The sequence below is a fragment of the Aspergillus niger genome, assembly GCF_000002855.4.
Source record: "Aspergillus niger supercontig An02".
NCBI classification, from domain to species: Eukaryota; Fungi; Ascomycota; class Eurotiomycetes; order Eurotiales; family Aspergillaceae; genus Aspergillus; species Aspergillus niger.
The window spans coordinates 1,007,856-1,024,291 of NT_166519.1; the positions used below are offsets into that span (position 1 = coordinate 1,007,856).

Below are 16,436 nucleotides of genomic sequence, written 5' to 3' on the forward strand. Positions count from 1 at the left end.
GGCCCGCGCTGTGGGGCGGTGCCGCCCATTGCGGCGGCAGAAAACGGTTCTCCAAAGAAAAAAAAAGTGCAAGCAATTGGCGTGCCTCTTCTTCTTTCCTCTCACATCATCCAGAGTTCCTTTGGCGGTAGGGCTCAGCATGAATGCTAGACCCTCCTACGAGGGGACTCTTAACGAGTCCCAGCTGTTTCAACAGCTCCCGAATGAGATTGCGGAACTCATTCGCACCGCGTCGGGGACTCAGTACCTGAATGCGCTTGCGGTGGGCGCGCTGAGGCAAAGATGCACGGAAAGCTTCTTTTGCCTGTACGAACCGATCTTCGTGGACCTGGCAGCCCGTTGGCTTCTGTCGGAGTCCCAGGTCGATCAAATCGATGTTCTATCCGCATTTTCGCGAATTATCCCGCTCGCGCCATATCTGCGTTCCTTTGCAAGCCAATATGCCATGTCTCGGGCTGGACCTCTGTCGGCTTTGGCTACGTCCGATGAGCTAACGCTTTCTCAAATGAATGATGCCACCCTCCGAGCCCTAGTGCTAGCGATTTTCCGACTTCTTTCCTACGACACAGAGACCTTCTCGAAAGCCGTATCGCCATCACAACTCCAGACCTTGTTCCGACACGGTGATCCGTCCGTGAGTTATCTGGCGATTCGATGCTTTGCTATGTACATGAGGGCAGCCGATGCTGCGACGGAGGATATAATTAGGGCAAAATTTGCAGACAACATTATTGAGGGGGAATGGGAAGGTATTACCATCGACTACCGCTGCCTCGGATTGTGGGAGGAACGTCGGTGGAATGTCCTGGAGAAGCAAGTCCAACTTGCAAGAACTTCCAGGTCAGCCTCGGAAAGCCTGTCACAAATTGAGGCATTGAGAGACTACTTCACCGCTAGAACCGCCGAGGTTTGTGGTGTGCTTATACCCCGCCAGCAGGGCACATCACCTCCGCCGTCTTCCATTGTGAGAACTCCCACTGCTGTGGGTAACTTGCGGAAGATTGCGGCAGCCTTAATCGCTCCTGAGCCTATACTATTGACTGGATTGCCAAATTCTGGAAAAACCACATTGATCAACGATGTCGCAGCGACAATGGGCCAGTCTGAATCGATGGTTACACTGCACCTGAACGAGCAGACTGATGCGAAGAGTCTTCTCGGGATGTATTCAACATCGCCTGCCACGGGCTCGTTCGCGTGGCAGCCTGGTGTCCTCACCAAGGCTGCAAGAGAGGGCCGCTGGATCTTGATCGAGGACCTGGATCGCGCCCCTTCTGAAGTCATCGGACTTATCCTGCCAATCATAGAGAGAGGAGAGTTGACCATCGCCAGTAGAAGGGAAAGAATCAAGTGCGCCGAAGGGTTCAAGATCATTGCGACCATGAAATCGTCCTACAACATTGCAGGCGAAGAGATTGCCCCAAGCACCAACATCCTAGGCAGCAGGCTGTGGCAGAGAGTACAAATCGATTCTCTGACCATAGACGAAGTTCGCGAGGTAATCACGCAGAAGTTCCCTCTGCTTGAGTCCCGGGTTCGGACAATCATGGACGTCTACCAAAGACTTTGTGCTTCCTTCCATGGCAGTCTTGCAATCAAAAGCTCCCAAGGGCGTACACCTGGACTCCGTGATCTTGTCAAGCTTTGCAGCCGGATGCACAGGCGTCTGCAACGCCTCGGTGCCAAGACTGGCTACGAAGCTACGCCTGAGGGTGCCGAGGACGAGATCTTCCTGGATTTTGTCGATGTCTTCTTGAAATATATCCCCGAGAAGAATACAGCAGACACCCTTGCTTTGGTTGTTTCCGAGGCTCTCCAGATTTCACCCCAACGAGCGCGGTTCTGTCTGCACGAGCGCACGCCGACGTATTCAGACCAGGGAAATAGCATAACACTTGGAAGGGAAGTTTGTCGCAAGATCAAGGTCCCGGGAGGTTCGGCATCAAAGGCTGCTGCTGCTTCGTCTCGATTTGCCTCCACACGGGCTGCATTGGGACTTATGGAACAGGTCGCCGCTGCTATCCAGATGGCAGAGCCTGTTCTCCTTGTTGGAGAAACTGGTATTGGTAAAACGACTGTGATTCAGCAACTGGCTACCTTGATGCGTCAGAAGCTGACGGTTGTGAACTTGTCACAACAGAGTGAAAGCTCTGATCTCCTGGGAGGTTTCAAGCCTGTGAATATCCGGACTATGGCTGTGCCCATGCATGACGAGTTCGTGTCCTTGTTTGAATTGACGTTTTCTGCCAAGAAGAACCAGAAGTTCCTCCAGTCTGTCGGGAAAAGCGTTGCTTCAGGAAACTGGGTACGCCTAGTCAACTTGTGGCATGAAGCCGTTCGCTTGGCTGACGGCGTCTTCAAATCGAGTGGCGGTGCCCCAGGTGCCGAAGAGCAACCGACGAAAAAGAGAAAACTGGATTCACCAAAATATCAGTTCTTACGGCAAAGATGGGAGAGATTCTCGGCACAGCTGAATGATTTCGAGTCTCAAGTATCACAGGGAGATGCTAAGTTCGCATTTGCTTTTGTTCAAGGTAAAATTGTTCGGGCCCTGCGGAACGGGGAGTGGGTTCTTCTTGACGAAATTAACCTGGCGTCGCCTGACACGCTCGAGAATATTGCCAGTCTTCTGCACCATGGGAGTGAAGGTTCTCCATCCGTACTACTTTCTGAAGCTGGTGATGTGGAACGAGTTTTTGGACATCCCGAATTCCGCATCTTCGGCGCGATGAACCCTGCAACGGACGCAGGGAAGAAAGATCTGCCCCCGGGTCTCCGGTCTCGGTTCACTGAGTTCTATGTCCAGTCGCCGGACAGTGATTTGGACGATCTCCTGGCTTTGATTCACAAATACCTTGGTGACTTGGCCATGACGGATTCCAGAGCTGTCCCCGATCTAGCTCAACTCTACATGGAGACTAAGAAACTCAGCACCGAAAACAAACTCACCGATGGTGCTGGACAGCGCCCCCATTTCAGCATCAGAACCCTCGTCCGAGCTCTAATCTATGTTGCTGATCATGCTCACGTCTATGGGCTGCGCCGCGCAATATATGAAGGCTTCTCTATGAGCTTCCTGACTGTACTCAGCCAAGATTCGGAGAAGTTGCTGGCACCACTTCTCGAGAGACATTTATTCAGCAACGTCAAGAATGCAAGAGGACTTCTGAACCAGACGCCACGACCACCGACTGACGGCAACGACTATGTCCAATTCAAGCATTACTGGATGCGCCGTGGTCACCTAGCTCCCGAAGAGCAGCCTCACTATATCATCACGCCTTTTATCGAAAAGAACTTGAAGAACTTGGTGAGAGCAAGTTCCACTCGGCGATTCCCTGTTTTGCTCCAAGGACCGACCTCTGCAGGAAAGACGAGTATGATTGAATATCTCGCCAAGGTATCAGGAAACAAGTTTGTTCGTATCAACAACCATGAGCACACGGATCTTCAAGAATATTTGGGAACTTATGTCTCTGGTGATGATGGGACACTTCGTTATCAAGAGGGTGTCCTTGTGGAGGCGCTCAGGAACGGATACTGGATTGTTCTGGACGAACTGAACCTGGCCCCTTCTGATGTACTGGAAGCAATGAACCGACTTCTGGATGATAACCGCGAACTTTTCATCCCCGAGACGCAGGAAGTAGTGCGCCCACACCCCAACTTCATGCTTTTTGCGACCCAAAACCCTGCCGGCCTCTACGGTGGCCGCAAGGTGTTGTCGCGTGCCTTCCGAAACCGATTCTTGGAGCTGCACTTCGATGACATACCAGAGAGCGAGTTGGAATACATCCTGAAAGAGCGGTCTCAGATTGCCCCCTCTTTTTGCACTAGGATCGTCTCTGTATACCGGAAGCTGTCCTTGTTACGCCAGGCAAACAGGCTGTTTGAACAGAAGAATAGTTTTGCTACCCTGCGTGATCTTTTCCGATGGGCGCTCCGCCGAGCAGATGATCGGGAGCAATTGGCGATCAATGGTTTCATGCTCCTTGCGGAGCGGGTCCGAAATCCCCAGGAAAGAGCTGCTGTGAAGGGCGTCATCGAAGAAGTGATGAAAGTCAAGATCGACGAAGACGTTATATACAGTTCCTCTGAGATGGAAAAGCGTGCTCCCCATCTTGCTCAGTTAGCCCCAGGCGTTGTGTGGACGAAGGCAATGAGGAGGCTTTTCGTACTCGTTGCCACTGCAATTGAGAATAATGAGCCTACTTTGCTTGTTGGTGAAACTGGTTGCGGAAAGACCCAGCTTTGCCAGGCAGTTGCCGAGATTTACAAGAAGGAACTGTTGATTGTCAATGCCCACGTGAATCTCGAGACCGGAGACCTGATAGGTGCTCAACGGCCCGTAAGAAACAGGGCAGCAATCGAGAGTCAGTTGCTGAGTGACTTGCAAAGCCTCTTCTCACAGAACGCACAGTCAGGGTCTCTCGAGGAACTGAAGCAAGCCTTTGGTGCTTTGAACGCAGACCAGCTGCAATCGTTTGATGCCGAATTGGTTTCACGCATTGAGAGAAACGTGGCTCGTTCGAACGCTTTATTTGAGTGGTCTGATGGAAGTCTGATCACTGCAATGAAGACTGGCCAGTTTTTCCTGCTAGATGAAATCTCTCTGGCAGATGATTCTGTTTTGGAAAGATTGAACAGTGTTCTCGAGCCTCATCGTTCGATATTGCTTGCAGAAAAGGGCCCAATCAACTCTATGGTTATCGCAGACGAAGGATTTCAGTTTCTGTCTACAATGAATCCTGGTGGTGACTATGGAAAGCGCGAACTCTCGGCTGCTCTTCGGAATCGAATGACCGAAATCTGGGCACCCCAACTGTCCGAAGACGAGGACATTCTGCCGATTCTACAAAGAAAGCTGGACGTGGGCACAGAGAAATTACCTAAGGGAATGCTACAGTTCGCAAAATGGTTCAAGGGAGTGTTCCAAAATTCCTCTACTTCATCCCTCTCTCTGCGTGACCTTCTTGCTTGGGTTGACTTTGTCAATAAGTGCCAAAGCTCGGACATTCTCTTTTCAGTTGTCCAAGGTGCAGCCATGGTTTTTGTAGACACTTTGGGTGCGAACCCTGCAGCGATGCTCGCAACAGCATTGCATAATCTCGATGGGAACCGTCAATTGTGTCTTGACAAACTGCGTGAGCTTTTTGACGTTGATGCATCGGCGATTTATCGACAACGATCAACCGTCGATATTGAAGGCTCATCTCTGCGTGTTGGGCCTTTCTGCCTGCCAATGAACAGCGACTCGAAGCCTGATCCCGACTTCATCATGGATGCACCTACTACGATTGCCAACTCTGTGCGCATCGCTAGAGGCTTACAGCTGCCCAAGCCCATTCTGCTTGAGGGTAGTCCAGGTGTTGGAAAAACAACGCTCGTCACGGCGCTCGCGAGAGCCCTTGGGAAACCGCTTACACGTATCAATCTTTCAGAACAGACGGATCTCACAGATCTTTTCGGCTCTGATGTCCCTGTCGAAGGTGGCGATATCGGACAATTTGCCTGGCGAGACGCGCCATTTCTACAGGCAATGCAACGCGGTGACTGGGTCCTATTGGATGAGATGAATCTGGCTTCGCAGTCGGTCCTTGAGGGTCTTAATGCTTGCTTGGATCACCGTCAAATGGTATACGTCGCCGAGCTTGACCAAACTTTCAAGAGACATCCCAATTTTGTTCTTTTCGCTGCGCAAAACCCTCATCACCAAGGTGGCGGTAGAAAGGGTCTTCCTGCCTCTTTTGTCAACAGATTCACGGTGGTCTACGCCGACAGCTTCACAGATACTGATTTGAAGAGAATCTGCGCCAAGCTTTTCCCCGGTAGCCCTGCTCACCAAACCGAGGGACTGGTTGAATTTGTGTCCCTCCTCAACAAAGCCATTCAGGAGCGCCGGTTAGGCGCTATTGGCGGACCTTGGGAGGTTAATTTGCGAGATATCCAAAGGTGGCTCCAGTTGGCAGACCGTGGCAGCTTACAGATACCTACCCAGAGCTTCTTGGAAGTTATCATCTCTCAGCGATTCAGGAGCGAGGAAGACAGGCAGCTGGTCTCCAAGTTGTACAAGAAGGTGTTTAGCGACGCTTCGACACATGCCAAGAGCTACTACCACAATCTGACAACGGAGTACATACAAGTCGGACTCGGTATCATGCAGCGAGACTTGCTGTTGCAAGAGACAGCAAGCCCCCAAATGAGGATCCTTCCAGGAGATCTTCCCGTCTTAGAGTCGCTCATGCTGTGCATAGAGCAGTCTTGGCCCAGTATTCTGGTCGGCTCATCTGGCTGCGGCAAGACCACTCTTATCAGGAAGCTAGCTGCCCTGAATGGCGCTAGTCTGGTCGAGCTAGCATTGAGCGCTGATACTGATACTATGGATTTGGTTGGTGGATTCGAGCAGATCGACTACAGAAGGGAGATCTCTTCTCTTGTGCAACAAATCACGGTTTTCCTCCGACGCCATGTCATTTCTGCCTATGCAGGCAGCGATCTACTGGCGGTAGCTCCCGCTTTCTTGGAACTATACGAGCAGTTACAAAGTCCAGATGTTCAATTAGATGCTGTTTGCTCGTCACTGCAGAATCTTTGTCATTCATGGCCCCATGATGCACTTGAGAAGCTTTTCAACCACGCCCAGCGTTTGCTGACAGTCACGAAGCAGTCTGATAGCATGAAGGTGGGATTTGAGTGGACCGAGGGAGTGTTGACGCAAGCCGTTCAACATGGCCAGTGGGTTGTTCTCGACAACGCCAATCTCTGCAACCCATCGGTCCTCGATAGGCTGAATTCCCTTACGGAACCCAACGGAGCCCTCATCCTGAATGAGCAACGTACGGAGGATGGAAATGCCCGCATTGTCAGGCCTCATCCTAATTTCAGGCTTTTCCTCACGATGGATCCTCGCCATGGTGAATTGTCACGGGCGATGCGGAATCGATGTGTTGAGATATGCTTCTTGTCCCAGGATAACAACGATATCATCACCACATCAATGCCTGCTTACACACATCAATCGTCCCTGTACCGCCTTCGTTCGGTCTGGGAAACAGATCTGTCCTTACCTACCCAGGAAAATACCGACAACCTCCATGAAGTGTGCCTCGACCATCTTTCATTCTCAGACCTGTCGTATCTTCAGCGGGCACTGAAGCTCACGCCGCATTACGGCTCAGACGTCGCGAGAGAGCCCTTCTCTTTGGCCTTGGATCGATATGTGTCTGCCATACATGATAATTCGTCAAGTAAACCTTTCGAAAGCACCAAGAAGGAAGTCATGCTCGGTCGTGCTTCTTTTGCCATCCAAGGAAGGTTACAACCTCTTCACCCTCTTGTTAACGAACCTCTGGCTTCCATACTGCACCAGGATGTGCCTTTGGTGTGGCTCATGATTTTGGCCTATCTGCAAGAATACAAGCTTGATCTACATCGCCTTAGACAGAGCTTGCTGCAAGCCGACGAAATGGGGAAACAGCTTAAGCCAAGTCAAATGAGTCGCCTCCAAAGATCACTAGCTTCGGGAAGAATACCGTCTTTGATGAAAGATTCGACGCAGCCGGTTGGCCCGTTCCTATCTGACTGCGGTCAAGCCATGTACGATTTCATTCAGGGACTTGACTATGATGTTCTTCAGGCCCCCGAAATGGTGCGGGCTCTCCGAGCTATCATCGACTTCATCAAAGATGTACTCACAATGACTGCTGCCCATGACCTGGATCAGGGTGAATTCCAAATCTATCTGCAGATTGGCAAGGAATTGTGTGCTTCGCTGGTGGACATGTGGGCGCCGTTGAAGCAGCTCGCTTTCGCGTTCTCCCAAGCCCTTGATCGATTCCAAGAACATTGGGCGTTAACCACAGGCCTAAGCATGCAGCGGCTTTGGGAGTCATGGAGACCAGCGACACCCTCGACGCAAAGCCAGCTGACGTCCTTGCTCGAATTGGAGAGCGTTGCCTCTGAATTCACCCAAGTTGCGACAAAAACTCACCTGGACTTGGCTCAATTGAGCCAGGTGCGCAACTCTCTCATTGCCGGCCAAGAAGCTATCCTCCGAAACGGTGCTGACGAAGGATATCCCACACAAGTAAGTTCCTCCCACGTTTTGCTGCTTCACTTGCATCTGATACTAATGGATTTCAGGTCCTCCGGCAAACGGTCGCCGAATTGGCGGCTTGCGTTCAAGACGCCGATCCAACACTGCGCCCCTATTTCTCGACTAGCTTTGAGACTTTGTGCCAGTACAACGATATCGCTTCGCTATGCAAGAGTCAAGTTGGTGATGACCAGGTTGTGCGAGCTATCCTGCCTTTACTTGCCAGCCGTGCTGCCCGGCCCTTGGATGGGTCGAGTCTACAGAGTCCCATTCCTAATCTCCTTCACAAGCTTTCCTTATTCTCAGGATCCGAAAATCCCTCTGTGTTCGGATCGGCCGTTAGCGGCACAATCTCGCTGTCGCTTCTGGAGAGATTGGCTTTCGTTGGCTCTACGAGCTTGGGCCAAATGAACGCATTGGAGGTAGAGAAGAAGACTCTTTCTCAGGCATTGACTCTGACCACCCGAGAGATTGGTTTGGACCAGTTCAAGGTTCTACGCCAGGTCCTGGCAAGGCTCACACTGGAGCTTGTCATTGTGCACAGAGAGTTCTTTGAGCCTCAGTCTTTGGAGGCGTTGGCTAGCATTCTTCGCGCAGTTGAAGAGACCGGTCTATATGCTGGCCCGGCAGTGCAAGAATTTCGTGCGGCAGCGAACTTGCCTAAAGAGCATTATTTCAGGAAAATTGTAAGAGAGGATCTTCCTAGGCTGGTTGCCTCGCTCGCAGCCGATGCACAAAATGTCGAAGCTCCGGTAGAGAACACTGGAGCCGCAATTGTTCAACTAGCTGTGATCTTCCTGCGCCTCTTTGTGCCTGACAAGCCTTTTGATCCCTCATTGGGCTTGGTCGTGCAGAGGAAACGACACGCGCAACGCTCGTCGGAGCTTACGGCAAAGGCTGAAGCTATTACTTCTTTCGAGGTTGGCTTTTCTGGCCAGACTTCCAACATCCGGGTTGAACTTTTGCAGAAGGAATTGCACGAACTTGGTTCGGCGCCGCCTCCGTCTTCTGTCAGCAGACCTCCCATTTCTGAGATCAATCTTCTCCATGGGGAATTCTCAAGTCTGGTGAAGTCAGTGCTTGAGAGGCACCCTGAGCAGATTGTTTCTGCGACCAGTGAAGATAAGGGTGAAAAGCAGAGGATGCTTGGTCTGCTGCGTGATAATGTTCGCCAGCTCAGCCACCGCCTCAGTACTAACTACCGCTCCTACGATGACATTACGACACCTGTTGTCCGGTTCCTCCAGATTTTGGACATGGGTCTTTACCTTTCTTCAACTCCATCCTGCGAATCAAGTGACATTCAGATACTGAAGGCTGTTAAGGAAACTACACCATTCCTCGGAGGATTGATCCATCCGATTTCAGAGCTAAGATCGGAAGCTAGCTCGACTGTCAACACAGATCTGTGGTTCCATGAACTGTCCTCGTTGAGATTAGCTGAGAATGCGGATCCGGGAGTTATCCGGACCCAAGCTGGGCGTGATACTCTGCGCCGCCTTTTCGAGCAATTCCACGCTCTTTGGAAAACCAAGCTGCGCGAAGACCAAGAAGATGAGGCAAGGAAGTCCGAGTTCTACCACTACAAGGGCTCTTGGGAAGATAGTGAGGAGGTCGACGAAAATGAACTACGCCAGCTGTTCCCCACGTATGATCAGGAAGCAGAGGAGGAAGAAAGCAAAGGCCCGGGTCGCTACGATCCGAAGGCTATCTCGATAAGGCTTGCGTCATTGCATGCGAAATTGTTCCAGTCGGAAGATCGCGAGGAAGCCTTGTCAACGTACGTCAAGCAAGCTTCCCTGTTACTGGGATCCAAGTGGTCAGAGGACACTCTCACCGTACCGAATGTAGATCCTAAGGATCAGCTCTCCGGTGTCCTCTTGCTTCTGGAAGACTCTATCAATATAGGCCAGAATCAGCCGGCAGCCAAATACAACTTCTACGTGGATGCGAACATAGCCGAAGCAAAGAAGCTGGTGACATTGACCTTGTCAACGAAGGCTCGGTTCACTCAGATTCAGAAGGCCTGGCCCGACCATGCGGTGTTGGAGGACGTCATTCTGTGTTGCAGAGAGATTCTCCAATTCAAGCACACCGAGCCTGTCGCAAAGTTCATTACCAAGGTCGAGAAGCTCCATGCTCTTGTTCATGAATGGCAGCTGGTGGCGAGCAGAGAATATTCGGCAGCTTCTGTGTATGAAGAGATCACTGCATTGATCATCGGCTGGCGACGACTTGAGCTATCAACGTGGGCGAAGCTTCTGGACATCGAGAACGAAAAATGCACCCAGGATGTGAGCTCATGGTGGTTTATCGCCTATGAGGCTATCATTCGGGCTCCCATGCAAATTGCAGAGTCCGGCCAAATGGAGATGAACGAACACGTGCAAGAGGTTACAGCTACATTGGAGCAATTCTTCCACTCCACAACCTTGGGACAGTACACTGAGCGCCTTCGACTTGTCAAGAATTTCCAGTCCTTGCTCTTGCTCTATGTCCAGGATATGCCAGCCTTGAACCAGCTGATTTCTGCTTTGGACAACTTCCTGGTTCGCTACAAGCAATTCGAACCTATTGTGCACAAGCAGCTAGTGGAGAAGCGAACCGCTCTTGAGAAGGATATCAAGGAACAGATCCAACTGGCTAGCTGGAAAGATACCAATATTGTCGCGCTCAAAGAAAGTGCCCGCCGGTCACACACCAAGTTGTTCAAGCTGGTCCGCAAGTACCGGGAAGCCCTGGGACAACCAGCGCAACCGATTCTGGAACAGGACATGCCGGATAACAACGAGGACAACGGTCCTTCCCAAAACGATGTTGTCATAGCCTCAAGCGTGTTCCCTGAAGCACTCGCAATGTGCCAGAAGGAAGGAGTCTGGACCGATAGACCCCCGCGATTCAAGAACCCCGATGCCACTGCTAGCAGCATGATGCAACTTTATACCTCGATTCCCGCCGAGTTTGACGTTGCAGAAGAACTTGACGGCTTTGTCAAGTATGTCATCGAGAGTATACAGGAGTTCAAGTCGCGGACGCCGAAGACTCTCACCGAAGAGAATACGGATGATGTACAGCACCTCAAGGTCCAGAAGCGCCGCTTTTACGCGGATACCTTGCGACGACTTATGGATATGGGCGTGAAGCGTAGCGCGAGTACCAGCTTGATTGAAACTCAAGCATCTATTGCACAGATCCTTGCCTCCAGCCCAGCCATGGAAGCCGACTCTGTGCTATCGCAGCTGGCCAAGAGTTCCGACTTGTACTACCATAGGTTCTTGGACTTGCTTCCTCGCGTTCGTCTGGCAGCACACAACTATGCGGAAGATCTCAGCAATGTCGAAGTATCCAGAAGCTCGGGCTCTATTGAACACTTGTTGTTCCTCGCCCGAAAGCAGAGAGCCTCAATCTCACCAGCGCTTACTGCTCTGACAGAGCTGCAGTCGACACTCCTGAAGGTTTCGAATCTCTGGAATTCTGGCTGCTCTTCTATTTCCAAGGATCACCCACAATTCCCGATTGAGAAAGTCGAGGTAACGAGGGCAGTGGCATGGCTGACACCTGTACTCGGACTGGCTGCCACTGTTATTGGTCTGCACGCAAAGTTCTCTGGAATCGGTTCGAGAAGTATCCTGGACGGCCTGCAGACCTGGAAGGGCACATTTGATCGCCTGAAGACCTCTTTAGACAATCTTCCTCAGCTACCACACGGTGTCTCCTCGCAGCTGTACAGGGATACCGTCCAGCAGGCTTCTTCATCCCTTGAGCAATTAAACAGCAACCTCACAAAATGGGCTGAAGAGCGTCCTGATCTGTCTTTTGTGCTTGGCCAGATAGTCCCTTGGGTAAAGGTCAACGTGATCTCGCCAGACTGTGACCTTGATGAGACCACCGTATCCCTCGACAAGTTTGATGCGGGTCTCGTTGCTGCAGTTGATAAGATCCTTGTCAGCCTCCAGAAATTGAAGGAGATCCCATCCTCGCTTGCCAACCCTGGTTCCTTGGCGCGGAGTGACGAGTTCTTCATCAAATCCTTGAAGGCCCTTCATATCTCTGGCATCAAATCCTCTCTTGAATCTATCCTTGATCAATTGCAGCACATCCAGGCTGGCTCAGGGCCTGGCATTCCATTTGCGGTCGCACTTGTGGCGAGCTTGCTACCTGTCATGCACAAGTACTTCCATATCAGCAAAGACGTTGTGGATCGTTACTTGGTTGTACACCGGGAGACGTGTAAGATGTCCTACATTCTCACCAAGTGCTTCGCCCAGATCGCTTCCGAAGGCTTTTGCAGTCCCGCAGAAGCATCTACGGAGGAGAGCAAATCCGGCAAGCTCGAGAGCGGCACTGGCTTGGGAGAAGGTGAGGGTGCTGAAGATATCAGCAAAGATGTTGGAGATGACGAGGACCTGTCGGAGCTTGCCCAGGAGCAAAAGGGTGAGTCTACCGAGGACCTTGAAAACTCAGAAGACGCAGTGAACATGGACAATGAGGAAATGCAGGGCGAAGAAGGCGAGCGGAAAGAAGGCGACGAGGAAGACAAGGACAGCGGCGATGAGGAAGAAGAGGGCGACATTGACGAGGAAGTAGGCAGTGTCGATGACCTAGACGCTACGGCAGTTGATGAAAAGATGTGGGATGGTGAGCACGACGACAAGCAGAAGGAGACCGAGACCAATGAAGGCAAGGGTCAGGCTGAGTCTGACGAACAGACGGCGGCGCAGGAGAAGGAGAAAGAAAAGGAGAAGGCCCAAGAAGGCGAGCAGGGTGAGGTGGACGACAATGAGGAGGAAGAAGAAGATGAGGAAGGCGAAGATAAGCCTGACGAAGAAGGTGAGGCCGTTGGACGTGAGGATATGGATGTGACCGATCCTCAGGCGAAGGAAGAAGAAGCCCTGGACCTTCCAGACGAGATGCAACTCGACGGCGAAGAAAAGGGCGAAGAAGAGAATGAGAGTGACGATGGCCTTGACGGCATGGATGATGATCTCCCCCCTCTCGAGGAAAACAATGAGCAGCAAATGGACGGAAAGGATGTTGGCGAGGATGAGGCCATGGAGGAAGGTGCCGAGGAACAAGAGCCCGAGCAGACAGAGGAGGGCATGCCGGACGAAGAGGCAGCCGAGACCAATGAAGGCGAGGGCAATGACGAGGCGGACGAAGCCGGCGAGGAGGCTGAAGAGGAGAAAGAGGACTTCCTGGCCCAGCGTGACGAGAACGAGATGGCTGGAGAAGAAGTGGCCCCCAGCGAAGCAGTCAATGGTGGCCTTGGGGCTGATCAAGACCAAAACCAAGAGAAGGGCTCTTCTGGTAACGCACAGCAGGAGAACGGCTCAACTGATCCTTCCGACCAGAAGGAGCAGCAAACCGGTGCAGCCCAAGAGGGTGACGAAAATCAAAGGCATCAGGAAGAGGGTGGTGCGAATGATGCAAACCCAGACGACCCTCAACTGCAGGCCTTCAAGAAGCTGGGTGACGTTCTCGAACAATGGCACCGCCGCCAGAAGGAGATCATGGAGTCCTCCAAACAAGAGGAGGGCGAGACCGAGGAGCCCATGCCCCAGGATGCAGACATGGCCGACGCTGATTTTGAACATCTTCGCGATCAAGACGACGTGGCAGATACCCAAGCACTGGGTCAAGCCAGTGAAGAGCAGGCCAAGGCTCTGGACCAGAACAAGGGAGTCGAGTCGGACACCAAACCCGAAGGCAACGACGCGCTGCCGGACGTCACAGACGACGACCAACAGCAACTTCCAGACAACAAGCTAGAGGACGAGATGCAGCTGGATCAGGGTCTTCCCTCCGAGTCACAGATGGCCGGTGCCATGATTCCTGGCAACACCCACACCCAGGAACGGACCACCGACACCGCCGGCCAGCAAGAAATAAACGAGGAGCTAGATGAAGTTGACGCCCATCTCGCTGCGATCCATCTCTCTTCCAATCTCCCTCCCCTGACTCCCAGGGACGAGGCCCAACGTCTCTGGTCATACTACGAATCAGCCACTACCGACCTCTCCCTCTCCCTGACCGAACAACTCCGCCTTATCCTCGCCCCTACACTGGCCACCAAACTACGCGGCGACTTCCGTACCGGAAAGCGTCTCAACATCAAGCGAATCATCCCCTACATCGCCTCCCAATACAAGCGCGACAAGATCTGGATGCGCCGCTCCATCCCCTCCAAGCGCAACTACCAAATCATGCTTGCCGTCGACGACAGCAAATCCATGCTCGAAAGCGGCAGCGGTCAACTCGCCTTCGAAACCCTCGCCCTAGTAGCCAAGAGTCTCAGCATGCTCGAAGCTGGCGACCTCTGCGTCCTCGGCTTCGGCAACGAAGACCACGTCCGCGTCGCCCACGAGTTCGGCAAGCCGTTCTCCTCCGAAGCCGGCACCCAAGTCTTCCAGCACTTCAGCTACCAGCAGACTGGCACGAACGTGCGCAAGCTTATCGCCGACTCCATCGCCCTCTTCCGCGAGGCCCGCTGGAAGCAGTCCCCTGGTAGTGGAAACGCGGACCTCTGGCAGCTAGAGCTGATTATCTCTGATGGTATCTGTGAAGATCACGAGACTATTCAGCGTTTGGTGCGCCAGGCGCAGGAGGAGCGCATTATGATTGTGTTCATCATTGTTGATGCTGTCAAGGGTAGCTCGATCTTGGATCTGAGTCAGGCTAGCTTTGAGGATGATGGCAGTGGAGAGATGAAGTTGAGGATGAAGAGATACTTGGAGAATTTCCCGTTCCCTTATTACCTCGTTGTCCGGGATGTGAGGGAGTTACCGGCTGTTTTGGCTACGGCGTTGAAGCAATGGTTTGCTGAGGTGGTGGATGTGTCATCTTGACTTGATTGATTACTTGTGTAAAAGAAAAGTTAGCATGTTACTGTTATCATTATGAGTTAGATGTATATACGGCTTCGATTGTATTTAGAGAACATTTCAGTTATTTTAATCATTTCTTCATCTCCAAATAACAATTGGCAGTTCCAGTATCTTATAGTGCTATATCTATCTTCTGATACTCAATTCCTACCATCAATCAAACTCATTACAAAATCAAACTATGATTATGAACTCCTTCCATGCAACTCCTCTCCCACCAACAACCACTAAACCTACACTATCCACACACACAATACCCTATGAGAGAAATTACCACCCATACTTCGCTCCCGCCTCCCTCTTATTCCTCCTCCCAGCAGCAAAGCTCTCCTCCAGCGCCTCGCGCTGCGTACTCGCCGCATTAACCAACTGCTGCAGTGTATGCTTACCCGGCGCAATGGCCCTGACGGGGTTATGCTGCTGCGCCGCCAGCTCCGTGTGCGCAAGCTCCTGGTTCGTGACGTACTCTTGGTCCGTGTTGAAGTGCAGGACGCGGGAACTGGCTGCCACGGATTCGGGGGCGTTGCGGCCGAAGAGTTGGCGCCGTTGGGCTTTGGAGAGGTTGAGGTCGTCGGCGATGGTGCTGAGGGTGTTGTCTGATGCTGTTGAGGCGGGTTGGTATGTGGATTGCTGTGTGGTGGTGGTGTCTTCGGGGGCGGGGGAGGGGCCGGCGGGGGCAGTATTGAGGGGGGTGTAGACCAGGGGTTCGTAGGATGTTGCTGATGGTGCTGTCGATGTGGTGGGTGTAGAGTCGTCGCTGGCGGAGAGTGAGAAGAGGCTGATTTTGGGTTTGGGTGGTGCTGGCGCTGCAGCTGTAGGTGTCTCCTGAACAGATGCAGATACAGATGCAGATGTAGATGAAACTGTCGGCACATCCTCCTTCCTCCGTACAGCCGCAGCAGCAGGCATCAAATCCGAAACAGCTTTCCTCTTCTTCTGCTGCGCCCTCCCCACAGACAACGGCTTGAACATCATTGGGTTGCCCTTCAACTTGACTTCCTCTGGCTTCTTCATTTGCGGCACAGCCTCCTCCTCCTTTTGGTCTTCACTATCCTTCCCGAAATCCAATTCCTTATCTCTCATACTCCCCGCCTTGGGTATCGTCTCATCTTCATCTCCATCTCCTCCTAACGCCCCAAACGCCCGCTCATTCCGCATCTCCGCATCCGCCTCGCGATCGAACCCCGGCGCTGCGCCCGTCTTCAGACTAAATATCTTGCGCGCGGGCGCCTTCTTCTCTGAAGCATTGCTGCTTGCGGTGGTAGCTGTTTTCTTTGGCGCAGGTAGAAACGAGTTAAAGCCGGAGAATGCACCGCCTCCGCCGCCTAGTTTGGGTTTCTTGCGCGGGCCATCAGTGTCGTCGTTGTGTTCGGGTTTGACGTCTGGTAATGCGACGCGGATTTTGCGCGGGTTGGTGCGGTCGACGAGGGGTTGGATGGGGGGTTTGTTGTTGGTGT

General features: G+C 52.3%; 2 protein-coding genes across 2 annotated transcripts; one reads left to right on the plus strand and one right to left on the minus strand.

Annotated features, from left to right (window-relative positions):
• Window positions 1-139: 139 nt before the first annotated feature.
• Window positions 140-14,940, plus strand: An02g04220 (uncharacterized protein; the record flags this gene model as incomplete). The annotated part of the gene is made up of 2 exons (XM_059746233.1): window positions 140-8,086; window positions 8,143-14,940. The coding sequence occupies 2 exons, from the start codon at window positions 140-142 to the stop codon at window positions 14,938-14,940; spliced, it is 14,745 nt and encodes a 4,914-aa protein (XP_059599935.1).
• A 309-nt stretch (window positions 14,941-15,249) lies between these two features.
• An02g04230 (hypothetical protein [truncated ORF]) lies at window positions 15,250-16,434 on the minus strand (the record flags this gene model as incomplete). The annotated part of the gene is made up of 1 exon (XM_001399522.1): window positions 15,250-16,434. A coding segment is annotated over one exon (1,185 nt), but the record flags the coding sequence as incomplete, so codon positions are not given.
• Window positions 16,435-16,436: the final 2 nt, after the last annotated feature.